This window comes from Anomaloglossus baeobatrachus, chromosome 5, assembly GCF_048569485.1.
Source record: "Anomaloglossus baeobatrachus isolate aAnoBae1 chromosome 5, aAnoBae1.hap1, whole genome shotgun sequence".
NCBI lineage: Eukaryota > Metazoa > Chordata > Amphibia > Anura > Aromobatidae > Anomaloglossus > Anomaloglossus baeobatrachus.
This window is the reverse complement of record NC_134357.1, coordinates 308,562,209-308,584,375: the sequence shown is the minus strand read 5'-3', so window position 1 is coordinate 308,584,375 and position 22,167 is coordinate 308,562,209. Positions and strand designations below refer to the sequence as shown.

At 46.8% G+C, this 22,167-nt stretch overlaps 1 protein-coding gene across 1 annotated transcript in view; it reads left to right on the top strand.

Moving 5' to 3' along the window:
• CARD14 (caspase recruitment domain family member 14) overlaps positions 1–22,167 on the top strand; it is a 123,131-nt gene that overhangs the window by 76,307 nt on the left and 24,657 nt on the right. The window contains exons 12-14 of the mRNA XM_075349695.1: positions 4,054–4,117; positions 4,543–4,729; positions 16,046–16,172. Of these exons, the coding sequence (XP_075205810.1) occupies positions 4,054–4,117; positions 4,543–4,729; positions 16,046–16,172 (378 nt within the window). The remainder of the gene's footprint in view (positions 1–4,053; positions 4,118–4,542; positions 4,730–16,045; positions 16,173–22,167) is intronic.

Below are 22,167 nucleotides of genomic sequence, written 5' to 3'. Positions count from 1 at the left end.
GCATGATGCTGCCACCACCATGCTTGACTGTAGGGATGGTATTCTTGGGGTCGTATGCAGTGCCATCCAGTCTCCAAACGTCACGTGTGTGGTTGGCACCAAAGATCTCGATCTTGGTCTCATCAGACTAGAGAACCTTGAACCAGTCTGTCTCAGAGTCCTCCAAGTGATCATGAGCAAACTGTAGACGAGCCTTGACACGACGCTTTGAAAGTAAAGGTACATTACGGGCTCGTCTGGGAACGGAGACCATTGCGGTGGAGTACGTTACTTATGGTATTGACTGAAACCAATGTCCCCACTGCCATGAGATCTTCCCGGAGCTCCTTCCTTGTTGTCCTTGGGTTAGCCTTGACTCTTCGGACAAGCCTGGCCTCGGCACGGGTGGAAACTTTCAAAGGCTGTCCCGGCCATGGAAGGCTAACAGTAGTTCCATAAGCCTTCCACTTCCGGATGATGCTCTCAACAGTGGAGACAGGTAGGCCCAACTCCTTGGAAAGGGTTTTGTACACCTTGCCAGTCTTGTGACCCTCCACGATCTTGTCTCTGATGGCCTTGGAATGCTGCTTTGTCTTTCCCATGTTGACCAAGTATGAGTGCTGTTCACAAGTTTGGGGAGGGTCTTAATTAGTCAGAAAAGGCTGGAAAATGAGATAATTAATCCAAACATGTGAAGCTCATTGTTCTTTGTGCCTGAAATACTTCTTAATACTTTAGGGGAACCAAACAGAATTCTTGTTGTTTGAGGGGTTGAATAATAAATGACCCTCTGAATAAACTTTTCACAATTTAAAAAAAAAATAAAAAAAGAAATAACATTCTTTTTTGCTGCAGTGCATTTCACACTTCCAGTGATCTACAGTCCAAATGTCACAATGCCAAGTTAATTCCGAATGTGTAAACCTGCTAAATCTGCAGGGGGTTGAATACAACTTGTAGGCACTGTATATCTGATAACTGATGGACTGAGCAATATTTCTGGATTGAAATGAGGTTTATTGTACTAACAGAAAATGTGCTATCTGCATTTACACAAATTTTAACCGGTGCAAAAGTATGGGCACCCTTATCAATTTCTTGATTTGAACACTCCTAACTACTTTTTTACTGACTTACTAAAGCACTAAATTGGTTTTGTAACCTCATTGAGCTTTGAACTTCATAGGCAGGTGTATCCAATCATGAGAAAAGGTAGTTAAGGGGACCACTTGCAAGTTGTTCTCCTATTTAAATCTCCTATGAAGAGTGGCATCATGGGCTCCTCAAAACAACTCTCAAATGATCTGAAAACAAAGATTATTCAACATAGTTGTTCAGGGGAAGGATACAAAAAGTTGTCTCAGAGATTTAAACTGTCAGTTTCCACTGTGAGGAACATAGTAAGGAAATGGAAGAACACAGGTAAAGTTCTTGTAAAGCCCAGAAGTGGCAGGCCAAGAAAATATCAGAAAGAAAGAGAATAAGAATGGTGAGAACAGTCAAGGACAGTCCACAGACCACCTCCAAAGACCTGCAGCTTCATCTTGCTGAAGATGATGTCAAAGTGCATCGGTCAACAATACAGCGCACGTTGCACAAGGAGAAGCTGTATGGGAGAGTGATGCGAAAGAAGCCATTTCTGCAAGCACGCCACAAACAGTCGCCTGAGGTATGCAAAAGCACATTTGGACAAGCCAGTTACATTTTGGAAGAAGGTCCTGTGGACCGATGAAACAAAGATTGAGTTGTTTGGTCATACAAAAAGGCGTTATGCATGGAGGCAAAAAAAAGACGGCATTCCAAGAAAAGCACTTGCTACCCACAGTAAAAGTTGGTGGAGGTTCCATGATGCTTTGGGGCTGTGTGGCCAATTCCGGCACCGGGAATATTGTTAAAGTTGAGGGTCGCATGGATTCAACTCAGTATCAGCAGATTCTTGACAATAATGTGCAAGAATCAGTGATGAAGTTGAAGTTACGCAGGGGATGGATATTTCAGCAAGACAATGATCCAAAACACCTCTCCAAATCTACTCAGGCATTCATGCAGAGGAACAATTACAATGTTCTGGAATGGCCATCCCAGTCCCCAGACCTGAATATCATTGAAAATCTGTGGGATGATTTGAAGCGTGCTCTCCATGCTCGGCAACCATCAAACTTAACTGAACTGGAATTGTTTTGTAAACAGGAATGGTCAAATATACCTTCATCCAGGAACTCATTAAAAGCTACAGGAAGCGACTAGAGGCTGTTATTTTTGCAAAAGGAGGATCTACAAAATATTAATGTCACTTTTATGTTGAGGTGCCCATACTTTTGCATCGGTCAAATTTTGTTTAACTACGGATTGCTACTTTTTCTGTTAGTACAATAAACCTCATTTCAATCCAGAAATATTACTCAGTCCATCAGTTACTAGATATATGAAACTGAATTAGCTGTTGCAAAAACCTAAATTGTTATAAAGTAAAAAGGTTAACATTAATAGGGGTGCCCAAACTTCTTCATATGACTGTATATACAGAATGTTAGAATGCTGTGTATAAGAGCCCACTGGTGGTGGCCACAGCTTATGGTTGCCAAATCTGGTGACAGGTTCCCTTTAATATTATTAATTTATTCATGGAACTAGTGGAAAGGCCATTTCGCCAGAGTGTTCAAGGAGACATTTTCCAACATGACAATACTAGGCCATATGTTGCTCATGAGAACCCTGCATAGCCTTCATCGTCTCTAAGCTTGTCTTCCATTAAGCATATCTGGGACATCATTGTTCAGCAATTGCAAAGGGAGCTGCCAGCACTGGATCTTGATGATTTTCATGCCCAAGTGCATTCAACATGGCATAACATTCCTCAGACAACTATTAATAACCTCATTTGGTAGTATGTCAAGTCAAGTAAGTGAGTGTATTTCTGCATGTGGTGCTCATAGGTGCTACTGATTAAATAAAGAGGTTTTGAAAATGTTGTTTCCATTTTTTAATGACTTACATATCATTATCATGTCTGTTGATCCTGTGTTTCCCATAATACATATAAACACACAAATACTTATCTTTTAGCTTCAAATGATAAACTAAAGCCTGCTTTACATGTTATGATCTAGCATATGATATCGTATGCGATCTTAAACCGCCCACATCATATGTGCGGCACGTTCAATTTGTTGAACGTGCCGCACAAACAATTAACCCTCGTCACGTGTACTTACCCGTCCATACGAACTCGATGTGGGCGGTAAACGTTCCCTTTCTGAAGTGGGAGGGACGTTCGGCGTCACATCGACGTCACGCGGCAGCCGGCCAATCGAAGCGGAGGGGCGGAGCTGAGCGGGACGTAAACATCCCGCCCACCTCCTCCTTCCGCATTGCCGGCCGGGAACCGCAGGACGCAGGTAAGATCTGTTCATCGTTCCCTGGGTGTCACACACTGCGATGTGTGCTACCCCGGGTACGATGAACAATCTGACATTCAATTCTAGAGAAATGAACGACGTGCATGCGATGAACGTTTTAACGTTCAATCGCAATCGCACGTACCGATCATACACTACAATGCACCTTACGATGCCGGATGTGCGTCACTTACGACGTGACCCCGCCGACACATTGTAAGATACATTGCAGCGTGTAAAGCGGGCTTAATATTGTGAGATGGATACAAAATGCAAGGGTCAGAATGTGCACAGCCAACATTATAATTGTTATACTTGATCAGCAGGATAATGTAAGTGCCCCTACAATGTTCACTTACATTATAGTGGCGTTAACCTACAAAGCCAAACTAGAATCATCTCCAAAATTGGCGGGTGAGAAGAATCTTTCATATATTACAGCTTCCATTTTTTTTCTTCGGAAGTAAACTTTGCACCATGGCTGCTAAAATACAAAATGAATTAGCAACCCTTAATTAATAAAAATAACTGATAATCTTTATATAGCGCCAACATATTCCACAGCGCTTTACAATTCAGAGGTTCATCTAAAGTCATAAGTAACAGTTATATATTTAATTTAGTACACTGTAAGTTAATACAGGCATTGTAAAATAATCGTTATCTTTTCTTGTAGGTCTCGAACTATTTTCACAGATGGATATAAGTGATAGAAGTTTGGTTCTTGGTTGCCTTGAAAGGTTTGTAAACTTTTTATACATGTGTCCTGAACTTTACAAAGTAATTATGGCAGTGATGAAGAACCTGACGTTTGGTCCAGATTGATATCAAAAAGTCTCCTCCTTCTGCCTGAAGTTACACAGCATAGAGGCTGTCAGTCAGTCGAGCAACTGGAGGCGGTGCTGGGTAGAGAATAGAGCTGGCGTGACAGAGGCTTCAGATCTACCATAGCCATTTGCATATCAATTCAAGGCAGCACTGATTTCTCAGTAATGGAGGAACGATTTGGCCATGTAAAGATATGACTGGCTTTGTCTTTGAAAGAGCTACATACTCATATAAAAAGTTTGTGAGGTTGAAATCCCGCTGACATTCCCTTTAATTGCATTGCTTGGATAATTGTAACAATCTGTAACAAGTTATGATTTTCTGCTCTTACCTGCAGCCCTGTACGGAGGCGGTACGCTCAGAGAATGTCCAGTCGAGTGACAACAATTGCTTTTCAAGGAGATGACCTACTAAAACAAATAAGTATTATTGGAGGCAACAGAACAGGAATCTTTATCCATCACGTTACTCAAAACTCAGCTGCTGATGAAATGTCACTATTGCCAGGAGTCCAGATCATGGCGGTATGAAACTTTATTTACTGTGGGGAAAAGGAAATTATCGATAGAAAACATTGGAATCTATACAGTGGCGTAGCAAAGGTGGGGTGGAGGGGGCGGTCCGCCCTGGGCGGCACGTGTCAGGGGGGCGGTATTTTGGGGGTAAAAAATAAAAAATAGAAAGCTTATAGAAAAGGTCCATCCGCAGCTGCATTCCTGAACATCGTTAACCCCTTAACGACCCATGACGTATTGAGTACATCATGGTGACATGGTACTAACGACCCATGACGTACCCAGTACGTCATGGTGAAATCGCGGCCCTGCTGGCTGCGATCGGTGTGCAAAAAGCTTAAGGCCACTTTACACGCTGCGACATCGCTAGCATTTGCTGGCGATGTCGAGCGCGATAGCACCCGCCCCGTCGTACGGCCGATATGTGGTGATCGCTGCCGTAGTGAACATTATCGCTACGGCAGTGTCACACACACATACCTGCTCTGTGACGTCGCTGTGACCGGCGAACCACCTCCTTTCTAAGGGGGCGGTTCGTTCAGCGTCACAGCGACGTCACAGCAGCGTCACTGAACCACCCAGTAGAAGCGAAGGGGCAGAGATGAGCGGGACGTAACATCCCGCCCACCTCCTTCCTTCCTCATTGCCGGCGGCCGCAGGTAAGGTGAGGTTCCACGTAGCTGCGTTGTCACACATAGCGATGTGGGCTGCCGCAGGAACGATGAACAACATCGTACCTGCAGCAGCAACAATAATTGAGAATAGGGGGGCATGTCACCGATTAGCGATTTTGAACGTTTTTGCGACGATTCAAAATCGCTCATAGGTGTCACACACCACGACATCGCTAACGCGGCCGGATGTGCGTCAATAAATTCCGGGACCCCAACGACATCGCTTTAGCGATGTCATAGCGTGTAAAGCGGCCTTTAGATTCGGGGAGGAGGGGACCTCTGCCTGACCTCAGGAGGGGTGGTGTCTCCCCCCTGGACCTACGGAGGCTGTGATTGGCTGACAAATGCCGCTCAGCCAATCACAGTCACCGTGATGTTTCAGCCATTGAAAATGGCTGAAACATTGAAATCCAGCCATGATCAGTGCAGCTATAGCACTGATCATTGGCTGGAGCTGGGTGAACTTTGTTTCACCCGCCCCCAGCTCTAATTGGCGATATCGGCCTTGTGACCAATCTCTCCAATCACCTTGGATCTGGGGCTGGTGACCTGTAGGTGACCACTCCCCTCAGCTTCACTTCATTCATAAAAGCTGAGGAGAGTGATCCCTGCAAGTTCCATTTGGTAAGTGCCCCCGATCCACCGCTGCGCCCGATCAGCCCCCGCAGCGGCAGCAGTAGTAGTCACCGCCCCCGATCCACCGCCGCTTCTGCCTCCAATCTGCCACCGCCCTCCTCCATCTGCTGCCCGCTTTCATCCGCCACCGCTCTCCCGATCAGCCGCTGCCCGCCTTCATCTGCCACTAATCTCCCCATCAGCCGCTACCCCCTCCCCGATCTGCTGCCCACTCTCTCTCACTTCTCACCCTCCTGCATCTGCTGCCCCTCCCCCACCTCTCAGCCTCCTCCATCTGCTGCCTCCTCCATCTGCTGTGATCCTGCTGTCTAATTCCATCCTGTAAGGTAGCTATCCCCAATCTCACCTTCCACCCTCCCTTCCCCCCTCACCCCTCGCCAACGGAGGGGTTGTGGTAATTTTGACAACCGCCCCGGGTGGCAAAAGCAGTTGCTACGCCACTGAATCTATATATATATATATATATATATAAAAGAGCTGTTGTGATTACTCATGATTAGTCACTAATCCCGCCCGCCCATTACCACACATGGCTCCTCCCCCCCACATTACCCATGCAGCTCCAGCCCCGCACATTACCACACGCGGCTCTGCCCCCCGTACATTACCATACACGGCTCATCCCCCCCGCACATTACCACACGTGGCTCCGCCCCCGCACATTACCATATGCGGCTCCACCCCTGTGCATTACTATATACGGCTCCGCTCCTGCACATTACACACTCGGCTCCGCCCCCTGCACATTATACACGCGGCTCTGCCCCCCCGCACATTACCCATGCATCTCTGCCCTTCCGCACATTAAACATGCGGCTCTGTCCCACCACATTACACATACGACACCGCCCCCTTACATTACCATACGCAGCTCCAACTCCCGCACATTAAACATGCGGCTCCACACCCCACATTACAAACGTAGCTCCGCCCCCCTACATTACACACAGCTCTACTACATTCACACTCTAAATCCCTCCTGACCCCACACATAAACTTCACCTCATCTAGCACCATGACAACCAGCACAGCAAAGTTCTGCATACACTGTGGAACTGATCCTGTGACCCCCTGACTCCTACCTTCCATGTGACATCATCACAGGTCCTGTAAGGACAGAGACAAATCTTGTTGTGTACATTGCACACTCGGGGAAGAGCTGTATACCTTTGGGTGGAGAGCTGTATACCAGGGAGGTGAGCTGTATACCATTGGGGGAAAGAGAGCTTTATACCCTTGGGGGGAAAGCTGTATACCCTTGAGGGAGGGGAGCTGTATTCCCATACCCTTAGGGGGAGGACAGCTGTATATCTTTGGGGGAGCTATATACCAGGGAGGTGAGCTGCATACCCTTGTGGGGGAACACATCTGTATACCCTTGGGGGGGAGCTGTATACCCTTGGGGAGGAGAGCTGTATATGCATGGGGAGGAGAGCTGTATACTTTTGGGGGAGGAGAGCTGTATACCTTTGGGATGGAAACCTGTATACCCTTGGGGGGAAAGCTGTATACCTTTGGGGAGGAGAGCTATATACCCTTTGTGGAGGGGAGCTGTATACCCTTGGGGGGAAGGGAGCTGTTTACCCTTGGGAGGAGAGCTGTATACCCTTTGGTGAAAGGACAGCTGTATACCCTTGGGGGAGGAGGACAGCTGTATACCTTTGGGGGAGCTATATACCAGGGAGGTGAGCTGTATACCCTTGGGGGGAGGAGAGCTGTATACCCTTGAGCCGAGCGTTAGCTGGCTGAGAACAGCTAGTGAAATAATATAAGTGGTACCATTTATATTAGGCAGCTCCTAAAACATAAGTGTGCATGCGAGCTGGCTATGTCTGCGTGGGCGGTAGATTTCACCTGGTGCCGTGGATGACACATGCGCACTTGTGTTTTTGGGTATGCCTGCAGTAGGTTTAGAGAAAACTGTGCATGCGCAAGCCAGCAATGTCTCTGCGCAAATTCTAAATTTTGCCCGGCTATGTGGATCATGCAGGAGGCGCCATCCGCAGCAATCAAAGCAAGAGGTCGGCGATCAGCAGCAGAAAGGATGAATAGACGCTGCACCAATGAGCGGACAGTCAAGAATTACATAGTGCACACGAGCATTTAAAAAAGTTTTGGGGGTATACAGGGGGAGTCAGGGGATAATATATACCCTTATAGAATGCAACAGAGGCACTGATGAAGGTGCTAGTCCTTTGTTCAGGCATGAAAAACTGGGGACATTAATATTTTTTATTTTTAAAGTCACACATCATTAGTTAAAAATTATATATATATATATATATATATATATATATATATATATATATATATATATATATATATATATATATATATATATATATATATATATTTAATTGGAGGGGAGGGAATTTTGTAAGATGCCATAATGTTAGAAACAATTTTTCACATTTTCAAGAAAATTTCAGAAATACCAGCTACCAACACAACAATTCTCACCAAAATCCCACAGTATTTGTAAAATGGCAGTTTATCTTACTATACTTAATCAAATAACAGTAGAAACTAAATGTGAATTTCTTAATGAATAAGAAAAGCAAGAGTCAGAGCAGACATATTGTAACTAATCTCCCTTCAATTGCCTGTTTTATGTGAAAATCTCTGCAACGTAGGATACCTCAAAAATGTGGCTACATATAGAGAAACACTAAGTTAAGCACCACGCCAGTGTTTTATTTATTCAGCGCTGGACTGGCACTTTAAATCCAAGTCCCCAGCTCCTGATATAATACTCACCCCTTTGCATTTTCATCCTTTTTCAGCATCACTCTGGTCCTGCAGCGCCATCTTGTGACTAACTTTTTACTGGCCAGAAGTTAGAAGTTACATTAGAAGAGCTCAATACAACTCTATGAGAGCCAGAAAGAAGCTCTCATAGATTTGTATTGGTTTGTGACCACTAGTAAGATCCATGAAACACGGGAGCTGCCGGCAAGTGACAAATCGCTGGAGACTAACCGGAGCGGCGATGATGGAAGACACTGGAAGAGAGAGTATAATACAGAGCTCAAAGAACTTAAATTAAAAGCACAACTCCAGAAATGAAATTAAAAAATAAAAATGCTGGACTGGTGCTTTAAATATCATATTATCAAAATCTACTGTTTGCTTTCTTCCATTTCAAATCCATCCAACCTTAGCTCGTCTTCTAGGCATAAAGGAATTTGGCATATATTAGCTAAAGTGGGTGTTACACGCAACGATATCACTAACGTTATCGCTGGTGAAAGCACCCGCCCCCGTCGTTTGTGTGTCAGGGGCAAATCGCAGCCCGTGGCACACAAAATCGTTAGGAGCCGTCACACGGACTTACCTGCTTAGCGACGTCGCTGTGTCCGGCAATCCGCCTCCTTTCTAAGGGGAGGGTCGTGCGCCGTCACAGCTGCCTCGGGAACGATGAACAACCTGCGTCCTCCACAATCAACGATTTTTTAAAAAGGAACGACGTGTCAACGATGTATGATAAGGTGAGTATTTTCCATCATTAACGGTCGTTCCTTGCTGTCTCACGCAACGACGTCGCTAACAATGTCGGATGTGCGTCACGGAATCCGTGACCCTGGCGATATATCGTTAGATACGTCGCTGTGTGTAACGCCGGCTTTGAAGTGAATGGACCAAGTGCTATGTACTAAAATGAAATCAACTTATTAAAGGAAATCTGTCACTCAGTATTTACTACCTAATCTGAGAGAAGCAAAATCTAGAGGACGAGACCCTTATTTCAGTGATGAGTCACTTACTCAGCTACCTAATATAGTTTTGATAGAATCACTGCTGTATTAGCAGATTACCACTGAGGACTAGTAAACCTGCTGCCTTGTAGTCTTCCATATTTATGAGCGCCTTATAACTAGAGATGAGCGAACCGGCCGTGGTTCGGCTCGAGTTCGGTTCGTCGAACGGAGGTCTCGTTCGAGTTCAGTTCGGCGAACGTTCGACGAACCGAACTCGAACCAATAGGATATAATGGGAGGCAATCACAAACACATAAAAACGCATTATAAATGTACACATACAGTTAATAAACATTGCCATAACACTTACCGGTCCCCGCGATCCCTCCTGCACTCTGTCTCCTGCCGCTATTCCATCCGATGATCGCTGAATCCTCCCGGTGACCAGCACTGCCAGCAGTGATGCAGGACCTATCGTGACGTCAAAATAGCCATGTGACCAGTCACGTGGCTATTATCTCATTGGCCACAGACTGGTCACATGACTATGACCCGTCATGTAGGACCTGTCATTGCACTCTCCGGTACACGGTGCACATTTGTGTATCGCCGTGTACCGGCGACATGCTCTAGCACACGGTCGACTCCCCGTTCCGTTAGGGACCGGCTGACACAGCCGGTCATTAACGGAGATCACCGTTGCCATAGCAACGCAGTTATCGGTGACGTCACCGCTAACCGCGGCTCCGGGAGCACCGTTGCTATGGTAACGTGTCTGTCATCGTTACCGCTGTTACCGCTGACAGCCAGCAGCACTGATCACTCACGGAGTGAAGGCTGCACGCTGCTTCCTGTGCAGCCTTCACGGAGTGAAGGCTGCACGGGAAGCAGCGTCTTCCCCCATGCAGCAGTGATGGAGCAGAGCTGCATTTGTTGAACGAGAAAGACAGAAGACCATGGATCGTGGAGGGCTGACAGGGGGTAATAAAGATGGAGTCTCTAATGTGTCTGTGTATTTATTTCTATTAAAGTATTTTTTCTCTGTGTGGTGTCTTTTTTTTAACCCTTTATTGGAGATTCTTAATGGCCGGGTCAAACGTGCCTGACATTAAGAATCTCTGGCTTAATACTAGCTAGTAAAACAAAGCTAGTATTAACTCATTATTACCCAACAAGCCACCCGGCTTCAGGGCTGTTGGAAGAGCTGGATACAGCGCCAGATGATGGCGCTTCTATGAAAGCGCCATTTTCTGGGGCGGCTGCGGACTGCAATTCGCAGCAGAGGCGCCCAGAAACCTCGGGCTAACCTGTGCTGCAGATTCCAATCCCCAGCTGCCTAGTTGTACCCGGCTGGACACAAAAATGGGGCGAAGCCCACGTCATTTGTTTTTTAATTATTTCATGAAATAAGTGAAATAATTAAAAAAAACGGGCTTCCCTATATTTTTGGTTCCCAGCCGGGTACAAATAGGCAACTGGGGGTTGGAGGCAGCCCGTGGCTGCCTGCTGTACCTGGCTAGCATACAAAAATATGGCGAAGCCCACGTAATTTTTTTGGTGGGCAAAAAACTTCTGCATACAGTCCTGGATGGAGTATGCTGAGCCTTGTAGTTCTGCAGCTGCTGTCTGCTCTTCTCCATACAGACAGACAGCAGCTGCAGAACTACAAGGCTCAACATACTCCATCCAGGACTGTATGCAGAAGTTTTTTGCCCCCTGAAAAAATTATGTGGGCTTTGCCATATTTTTGTATGCTAGCCAGGTACAGCTAGTTATTGGGCGTTCACAGCTTAAAAATAGAAGGCCGCAGGCACCCCAGACGTGGCGCATCCACTAGATGCGCCAATCCTGGCGCTTCACCCCAGCTCATCCCGTGCCCTGGTGCAGTGGCAAACGGGGTAATAAATCGGGTTGATACTAGCTGTAAAGTCACCTGACATCAAACCCAGCAGTTTGTGATGTCATGGCGTCTATTAGATACCCAACATCATAAACTGTCAGTACTAACAAAAAAAAATCGACAAAAGAAATTTATTTGAAAAAACAGTCCCCAAAACATTTCCTCTTTCACCAATTTATTGTAAGAAAAAAAATAAAGGGGTCCCACGACGACTCTGGACCGTCTAGAATATGGGGGGGAGACACTTAGGGAACGTATCCCCCATTTTCTAGGAGTGCAGACCCTTCATGTGAGGAGTGTGGGTGCAATGAATCTGCACTCACTCTCCCCGGGTCCACAGCAGCAGAGTCCATGTCGTAATGGTTGCTACCAAAGCTGCAATGCCCTGCTCATGAGGTAAGGGCATGCCTAATCAGGAGAACTATTCTACATTTCCAAATATTGGTATTTGCTGATATTATTGCTATTCCACCTACTATATATTGGGGATAGGATCTTGGAGATGGAATACCCCTTTAAGTCCAGTTATCCAGCTGAATGAATACTTACCAACAGAGCTCGCTATTTAGATGTGTTTTCTTGTGGCGTATAACGGACTCTCATGTTTGGTAGTCATTCAGCAGGGAAACTATAAAAGCAAATCCCTCCATTTGGAAATGTAGTATATAGCCCTCCTGATCAATTATGTTCCTTACCTCTTGAGCAGGGCATTGCAGTAATAATAATAATTTATTCATTTATATAGCGTTATTAATTCCATAGCGCTGTATGTCTGTGGAGTGTGGGAGGAAACCGGAGTACCCGGAGGAAACCCACGCAAACACGGGAAGAACATACAAACTCCTTGCAGATGGTGTCCTTGGTGAGAATTGAACCCAGGACCTCAGCGCTGCAAGACTGCAGTGCTAACCACTGAGCCACCGTTTCGCCCATTTAGCTTACAGATTAATAACTACCACTCACTGTGTCTGAACACAGGAAGCTGAGCTGACAACCGCTCTGTGCATGCGGCAGCGTCTATTGTGAAGGAGAGGGCCGTGGGGGGATCAACGCTGCACAGGTACCGTGGGACACCGGGGAACACCGGTGGGGTTATAGGGGGTGACCTGGCAGGGCCTGGGGAGGAGTTTTCTGTCGCATGTGTCATGGCACATGCGACAGAAATCAGAGGAGTAGGGTGAATGCGGCCGGCGCGCTGCTGTGCGCGCGACCATCTTGGATTTCTGGGAGGGCATCAGGGGGGGCACTTTGGCGACACCGGGGGACCGGAGGGGACCGGGGAGGAGATTTATCATGTTTGTTCATGCCAGATGGGAGATAAATATTTTTTTACCGGCGCTGTCATTTACTGTAACGTGATCATCGGTGTACGGTGTATACCTGTGATCACGTGAGCGGGGACCGGAAAAACCATCCTGAATCATGATCTCCAGGGTCTCAGCTAGCCCTGAAACCCCGGAGATTTTCTGACGCTGGGGGGCGTTATTCACTTATTTCTGCCTGCTGTTTATAAACGGCAGATCAGAATAAGGCTACATTAACACGACCGATCCATTTTTGCGGTCTGCAAAAAACAGTCCGTTTTTTTTCACGGGTGCATCCGTGTGGCATCCGTTTCCGTTCCGTAGACGGTCCGTATGTCATCTGTTTGTCATCCGTGTGCCTTCCGTTTTTTTTGTGTACTGCATAAAAACTGAAGGAGGGTAAATACATAAATTTACCCAGGATCCATAGCTTCATCCTACATGAGGCGGTCACATGTTCACTCCAGTGCCATTTTCTACTGCTTTTCACAGCGTAGAGCGCTCTGGTGATTTTCCTGTGCTTCTACACTTCATATCAGTCTTTTCTGTCATTATAATGGCAGAAAGACACATAATGTCCCACTCTCCTGCATTTTGTAATTTTGCACCCTTTGGTGCCTTTCATGTGGCACTAAGGGGTGCTTAGCTTTGTATTTAGCCAAAAAAATGAAAAAAAAAATGACGTAGGGTTCCCCCTATTTTTGTAGCCAGCTAGGTTAAAGCAGACGGCTGCAGCCTGCAGACCACAGCTGGCAAACTCACCTTGGCTGGTAATCCAAAACTGAGGGCACCCCACCCTGTTATTTTAAATTAAATAAATAATTAAAAAAAAACACGTAGGGGTCCCCCCAAAATTGGATCACCAGCCAAGGTAAAGCAGACAGCTGGGGTCTGATATTCTCAGACTAGGGAGGTCCATGGTTATTGGACTCTCCCCAGCCTAAAAATAGCAGGCCGCAGCCGCCCCAGAAGTGGCGCATCCATTAGATGTGCCAATCCTGGTGCTTCGCCCCAGCTCATCCCGCGCCCTGGTGTGGTGGCAAACGGGGTAATATATGGGGTTAATACCAGATGTGTAATGTCACCTGGCATCAAGCCCTGGGGTTGGTGAGGTCAGGCGTCTATCAGATACCCGACATCACCAACCCAGTCAGTAATAAAAAAAAATAGACGACAAACACATTTTTATTTGAAAAAACACTCCCCAATACATTCCCTCTTCAACCAATTTATTAGAAAGAAAAACAAATCCAGGTCTGGTGTAATCCAAGGGGTTGCCATGACGATCCACACTGTCCCAGTCAATGAAGAGCAGGATGTTCCCCATTGGCTGGGAGAGCAGTGCAGTGACCTGAGCTAACATCAATGGGTCAGCCCAGGTCACTGCAGGGGATGACAAGTGCTGCTGTCAGCGAGGTACATTACCTGCGCTGATCTCCTGCACTGCTGACAGCACCTGTCACTGAGTTCAATGACCACCGCCTTCACAGCCAAGTATCGCGAGCGGCCCGTGACGTCACCGCTAGTCAGTCTCGGGTCGGAAGCGAGAGAAGGTGATGTGACAAGCGGCGGCCATGGAGGACAGTGACAGCGCTGAGGTCGGGACTTCATCACCGCAGGTAAGCCGAGCGGGACCATGTGTGCAGAGTGCAGGTGCGCGGAGCCATGTGTGCTGGCGGCGGAGTGCGAAGTGGGTGGCGCTGAGGACGTCAGTGTCGTGGACTGCTTGGCTGGGGACAAGTGAGTATGAGTGTGAGTGTGAGTGTGAGTGTGTGTGTGTGTGTGTGTGTACATGCCGCGTGCAGGAGGGGGCGGAGTGAGCTGAGCGGGGAAGTGTGGGCTTCCTGCACGTAACTAGGATAAACATCGGGTTACTAACCAAAGCGCTTTGCTTGGATACCCAATGTTTATCTTGGTTACCAGCTTCTGGCAGGCTGCCAGCGATGGCTCCTGCACACTGTAGCTGTAAAAAGCCCTGCTTTTTGCTGCTAGAACCGTTCTCGAACGTATCTAGAACTATCGAGCTTTAGCAAAAAGCTCGAGTTCTAGTTCGATCTAGAACAGCCCCCAAAATCACTCGAGCCACGAACTGGAGAACCTCGAAACGCGAACCGCGCTCAACTCTACTTATAACCCCATACCCACCACTAATTGGCAGCTTGCTGCCAACGCACAGTGTAGAACTGCAGCAGATAGAATACTTTTTAAACAAAACTGCACATTCCATAAAAGCGATTTATATATATATATATATATATATATATATATATATAGCTGGAATCAGGGTCTCTAACCCCTACATCATGCTGCTCTCAGCTTTCCTTTAAGAAAATATAGCTGGTTCCATATACAGATGCCAACCAATTGTCAATAAGCAGGTTGCCAATTAATAGCTAAATTGTCAGAGAAACAAAAGTAGACTATAACATATGAAGGAGCATGTCCTTTTTTTTTCTTTATAGCTGTCACGAGTATATTGAGTGCAGCTGAGATCTTTGAGGTATCTAAGATTAGAAGGTCACAGAGATTTGCAGATCGTAGGTTCTCTTTATTTTCTTTTGGTGTTGAAAGGGTTGTGTTCCTTTCTGACCCTGCTGAGATTCCATATAGCTCCAATCTTAGCTACTGCACCTTGCCGCCACTCACCTTTATTATTTAAACTCACTCCTTACTCTCCCATGTGCCAGTTATAGTTATTCTATGCTGACCTCCCAGGAGAAATTGTCCTTGTGGAAGCTGTGGAGTTCCATTTGTTCTTTTATTCCCTCTTGTTTGTTTCTCTCCCAGTGTTGTCTTATTATAGTAGTAAGACAAGCGTCTTGCTGCCCAGCTCACTAACTAGGGCTAGCCTAGCTTCAGCTAGGGCTTAGTCACGTGATCACGCAGAGAAGAAGGACCCTTCTAGGGACAATAAGGAGTGCAGGGTTAAGTATCCAGTGAGTGTCTAGGGGTCACTGCTACCTCCTCTCCCTCTCGTCAGTGCCTTTGTACCTGTTTTTGCTCTTCTTTTGTGTCACACACCGAGCGTCTCCGCTCTATTGTGACAATAGCAGCTTGTATAAAATGTGAAATATTACTTGCTACCTTTTCATCTGTATTCTTTTGAAAAACAGGTAGATTTTGATGTTATGAATCCTGCTTATAAAGTAGACCTAGAAGGCATGACCTTTGAAGATGCCCACTGCACCCTCAATAGAGTAAATGGTTTCTGCAGCCTTTCTGTCCGATGCAACATGGATGGTAAGATGTGTTTTTTTATTGTAATTTATATTACAGTATTGAAGATACACTTCACACAAGACATTTATTTTTACATCATATACTAAGCTATAGTCAGAAAGATAGTACAGCTTGCATTGCAGTTTTACAGTATATGGCAAATAGACTCATGAAAATATATATACAGTGTGTGTATATTTACAGTTGAAACCAGAGGTTTACATACACTATATAAAAAGACACATCTGCATGTTTTTCTCACTCTCTGACATGAAATCAGAATAAACATTTCCCGTTTTAGGTGAATGAGGAACCAAAATTATTTATATTTGCCAAATAACAAAATAATGAGAGAGAGAGAATGTTTTAACCCCTTCAGCCCCCAGCCTGTTTTCACCTTAAAGACCCGGCCATTTTTTGCAATTTTGACCAGTGTCACTTTGACAGGTTATAACTCTGGAACACTTCAACGGATCCTGGCGATTCTGAGATTGTTTTTTCGTGACATATTGTACTTCATGTCAGTGGTAAATTTAGGCCGATATGTTTTGCGTTTATTTGTGAAAATTTCGGAAATTTGGCGAAAATTTTGAAAATTTTGCAATTTTCAAAATTTTAAATTTTATGCCCATAAATCTGAGAGATATGTCACACAAAAAAGTTACTAAATAACATTTCCCACATGTCTACTTTACACCAGCGCAATTTTTGAAAAAAAAAAAATTTCCGTTAGGAAGTTAGAAGGGTTCAAAGTTCATCACCAATTTCTCATTTTTCCAACAAAATTTACAAAAAAAAATTGTTTAGGTACCACATCACATTTGGAGTGATTTGAGAAACCTAGGCGACAGAAAATACCCAAAAGTGACCCAATTCTAAAATCTGCACCCCTCACTCTGCTCAAAACCACATCCAAGAAGTTTATTAAATCTTTAGGAGCTTCACAGCAACCAAAGCAATGTAGACGAAAAAATGAAAATTTTACTTTTTTAACACAAAAATGTTACTTTAGCCATAAAAATTTGTATTTTCACAAGGGTATCAGGAAAAATGCATCATAAAATGTATTGTGCATTTTCTCCTGAGTGCGCAGATACCCCATATGTGGTGGTAATCAAATGTTTGGGCACACAGCAGGACTCGGAAGGCAAGGAGCGCCATTTGAATTTTTGAGTGCAAAATTAGCTGCACTCATTAGCAGACACCATGTCGGGTTTGAAGACTCCCTGAGGTGCCTAAACAATGGAGCTCCCCCACAAATGACCCCATTTTGGAAACTAGAGCCCTCAAATATTTTTTTCTAGATGTTTGATGTGCACTTTGAACCCCTGGGGGCTTCACAGAAGTTTATAACGTTGAGCCGTGAAAAGAAAAAAAATTTTTCTTAACAAAAAACTGTTGCTTCAACCAGGTAGCTTTTTTTATCACAAGGGTATCAGGAAAAAATGCACCATAAAATGTATTGTGCATTTTCTCCTGAGTACGCAGATACCCCATATGTGGTGGAAATCAAATGTTTGGGCGCACGGCAGGACTCGGAAGGCAAGGAGCGCCATTTCACAGCAAAATTGGTTGGAATTATTAGCGGACGCCATGTTTCATTTGGAGACCCCCCTGAAGTGCCTAAACAATGGAGCTCCCCCACAATTGAACCCATTTTGGAAACTAGACCCCTCATGGAATTTATCTAGCTGTTTAGTGAGCACTTTGAACCCCTAAAGGCTTGACAAACGTTTGTAATGTTCAGCCGTGAAAATATTTTATTCTTTTTTTTACCACAAAACTGTTTTTTCAAACAGGTAGCTTTTTTTTCCACAAGGGTATCAGGAAAAAATGCACCATAAAATGTATTGTGCAATTTCTCCTGAGTACACAGGTACCTCATATGTGGTGGAAATCAATTGTTTGGGCGTACGGCGGGGCTCAGAAGAGAAGGAGCGCCATTTCACAGTAAAATTGATTGGAATTATTAGCAGACGCCATGTTTCATTTGGAGACCCCCTGAGGTGCCTAAACAATGGAGCTCCCCCACATGTGATCCCATTTTGGAAACTAGACCCCCCCCATACAAAAAAAATTAGTTTGGCGAAATAAAAAATACAGACATCAGTAAAAAAAAAAAAAGAGTGCCTGCCACTAAGACCAGTGCCAAACGTGAGAGCAATGCACGAGTCTCGCATCGCATCCTCCACTGCAGTCTGGAAGCGAGCAACTGTGCTGGATAATGCGATGCGAGAGGGCGGGGCGGCAGATGAGAAAGGGCGCAGCGGATGGAAGATGGGAAAGGGCACAGCGGGTGGAGGAGCGGCAGAGGATGGGAAAGAGCGCAGCGGATGGATGATAGGAAATGGCGCAGCGGATGGATGGGAAATGGCGCAGCGGATGGATGGGAAATGGCGCAGCGGATGGATGGGAAATGGCGCAGCGGATGGAGGAGCGGCAGAGGATGGGGGGGAAGGCGAGATGGGGATACCTACCTTACAGGATGGATCTAGGCAGCAGGATCACAGCAGACAGAAGAGGCAGCAGATGAAGGAGGCAACAGATCGAGGAGGGTGAGAGGGGGCAGTAGATGGAAAATGGGAGAGAGCAGGCAGCAGATCGGGGAGGGGGGCAGAGTCTGATGGGAGAGAGAGATGGCACATGGAGGAGGGGGGGCCCCGGGGGGAGGGTGGCTTGCAGCACATGTGGGGGGAGGGTGGCTTGCAGCACATGTGGGGGGAGGGTGGCTTGCTTGCAGCACATGTGGGGGGAGGGTGGCTGGCTTGCAGCACATGTGGGGGGGGAGGGTGGCTGGCTTGCAGCACATGTAAGGGGAGGGTGGCTGGCTTGCAGCACATGTAGGGGGAGGGTGGCTGGCTTGCAGCACATGTGGGGGGAGGGTGGCTTGCAGCACATGCCAGCCACCCTCCCCCCACATGTGCTGCAAGCCAGCCACCCTCCCCCCACATGTGCTGCAAGCCACCCTCCCCCCACATGTGCTGCAAGCCACCCTCCCCCCACGTCGGGGGAGGGTGGCTTGCAGCACATGGAGGGATAGGTGGTGTGGCGATGGAGAAGAAGGGGCAGCCGATGAAGGAGGCGGCGGCGGCCGCCGATCGGGAACAGTGGGGGCCGATTCGGGGGCAGCAGCGGCTGAAAAAGGTGGGTGCGACGGCGGCGGGGACAGTGGCGAGCATGGCGGCGGGGACAGCGGTGGATCGGGAGCGGCGGCGGGGACAGCGGTGGAGCGGGAGCATGGCGGCGGGGACAGCGGTGCATCGGGAGCATGGCGGCGGGGACAGCGGTGCATCGGGGGCATGGCGGCGGGGACAGCGGTGCATCGGGAGCATGGCGGCGGGGACAGCGGTGGAGCGGGAGCATGGCGGCGGGGACAGCGGTGAAGCGGGAGCATGGCGGCGGGGACAGCGGTGAAGCGGGAGCATGGCGGCGGGGACAGCGGTGCATCGGGAGCATGGCGGCGGGGACAGCGGTGGAGCGGGAGCATGGCGCCGGGGACAGCGGTGCATCGGGAGCATGGCGGCGGGGACAGCGGTGCATCGGGAGCATGGCGGCGGGGACAGCGGTGAAGCGGCAGCAGCGGCGGGGCGATCGGAGACAGCGGCAGCAGCGGCGGGGCGATCGGAGACAGCGGCGGGGACAGCGGTGAAGCGGGAGCAGCGGCGGGGCGATCGGAGACAGCGGCAGCAGCGGCGGGGCGATCGGAGACAGCGGCGGGGACAGCGGTGAAGCGGGAGCAGCGGCGGGGCGATCGGAGACAGCGGCAGGGACAGCGGTGAAGCGGGAGCAGCGGCGGGGCGATCGGAGACAGCGGCGGTGAAGCGGGAGCAGCGGCGGGGACAGCGGTGAAGCGGGAGCAGCGGCGGGGCGATCGGGGACAGGGGCGGGCGGCGGGGACAACAACTTACCGCTCTCCTCGGCTTCCAGGGACGGTCACAGGCCGCAGATCCACATTGATTGGAGAGAGCGGTCACAAGACCGGTCTCTCCAATCAGAGCTGGGGGCGGGTGAAGCATCGATCACCCAGCTCCAGCCAATGGCCAGTGCTACAGCAGCACTGATCAGGGCTGGATTTCAATGTTCCAGCCATTTTCAATGGCTGGAACATTACAGTGGCTGTAATTGGCTGAGCGGCGTTCGTCAGCCAATCACAGCCTCTGTAGGTTCGGGGTGGAGGCACCACCCCTCCTGAGGTCAGGCAGAGGTCCCCTCCTTCCCGAATCTACCGTTTAAGTAAACAAATTTCACTCCCCGGGGCTCCGGGACCGCGATTTCGCCATGACGTACTGAGTACGTCATGGGTCGTTTAGCACCATGTCACCATGACGTACTCAGTACGTCCAAGGTCGTTAAGGGGTTAAGGAATTTTTATTACTTTCTGCAAAGTCAAAAGTTTACATTCATTTCATTAGTATTTAGTACCATTGTCCTACTGTATGACTTGGGGTAAACATTTTGGATATCCTTCCACAAGCTTCTCACAATAGTTAGTAGGATTTTGAGCCCATTCCTCCTGACAGAGCTAGTGTAACTTAGCCATGTTTGTAGTTTTCCTTGATCACACCTGCCTTTTGAACTTTGCCTATACATTTTCAATAAGCTTGAGATCAGGGCTTTCTGATGGCAGCTCCAAAACATTGACTTTATTATCCTTAAGCCACTTTGTAACTAGTTTGGCAGTATGCTTTTGGCCATCATCCATTTGGAATAACCATTTCGCACAAGCTTAAAGTTCATGTCTGATGTCTTGAGATGTCGCTTCAGTATTGCCACATAATCTTCTTCATGATGTCATCTATTTTGGGAAGTGCACCAGTCCTTCCTGGAGCAAAACAACCCAACAGCATGATGCTGCCAGCCCTGTGTTTCACAGTTGGGATGGTGTTCCTAGGTTTCAAAGCTTCTCCCTTTTTCTTCCAAACATAACGATGGTCATTTTGGCCAAACAGTTCAATTTTACTTTTGTCAGACAACAGGACATGTCTTCAAAAATTAAGATCTGTGTAAGAGCTGTGTTCCTGTGTGCATTTGAAAACATTTATCCGGCATTTTTACCTTTCTTTTGGAGTAATGGCTTCTTCCTGGCAGAGTGGCCTTTCAGCCCATGTTGATACAGTACTCATTTCACTGTGGCTAGTGACACAATCTTACCAGTTTCTTTCAGCATCTTCACAAGGTCTTTTGCTTTTGTTCTTGGGTTGATATGCACATGTCTAAACAAAGCACATTTATCTCTGGTACACAGAACCCATTTCCTTCCTGAGTGGTATGATGGATGGATATTCCCATCTTTTTTGTACTTGCGTATAATTGCTTGTACAGATGAACGAGGCACCTTCAGGTATCTGGAAATTAGACCAAAGGATTAACCAAACTTGTGCAACACTCTTCCTGAGATCTTGGCTGATTACTTTTGACTTTCCCCATGCATATGTTAGATAGTGTATGTAAACTGCTGGTTTTAACTGTACATGTGTGTTTGATTTATCTTTGTGATAACATTGTTAGCCTTAAGCTGGTTTTCCAAATGGGAGATAGAAGGAAACTGTATTAATTTTTGGCTATTTAGTAAACTAAGGAATAATTTACAATTTTTGTAGACAAGTTTCATACCTTTTTGCAATGATATTCTCTAAAAGCAAATGGTCTATGCAGCTGGATTCTGAGTATCCAAAACTCAATTTTGTGTGCCCTACCTTACAGGATTATTCCCATCTTTAGAACTTATCAACTATCTATTAAATAGTTGATATTTTGGCTCTCACAGACCTCCACTGATTAGCAAGTTATCAACTATTCTATATTCAGTGACAAAATGCATAATTGGTGAAGGAAGATTGAACTACATGGATCTAGCACTTTTTGTGAGCTATGTAACTATGTAAACTACAAATTGCTGGTTATTTCTTTTTAACATTTAGAATTTCCAATTTGCCGTACACATGGCATTGCATCTAGGAAAGAACTCCTCCATAAGGGGTACTCCGATAAATATAATAAAAATAATTAATATAAA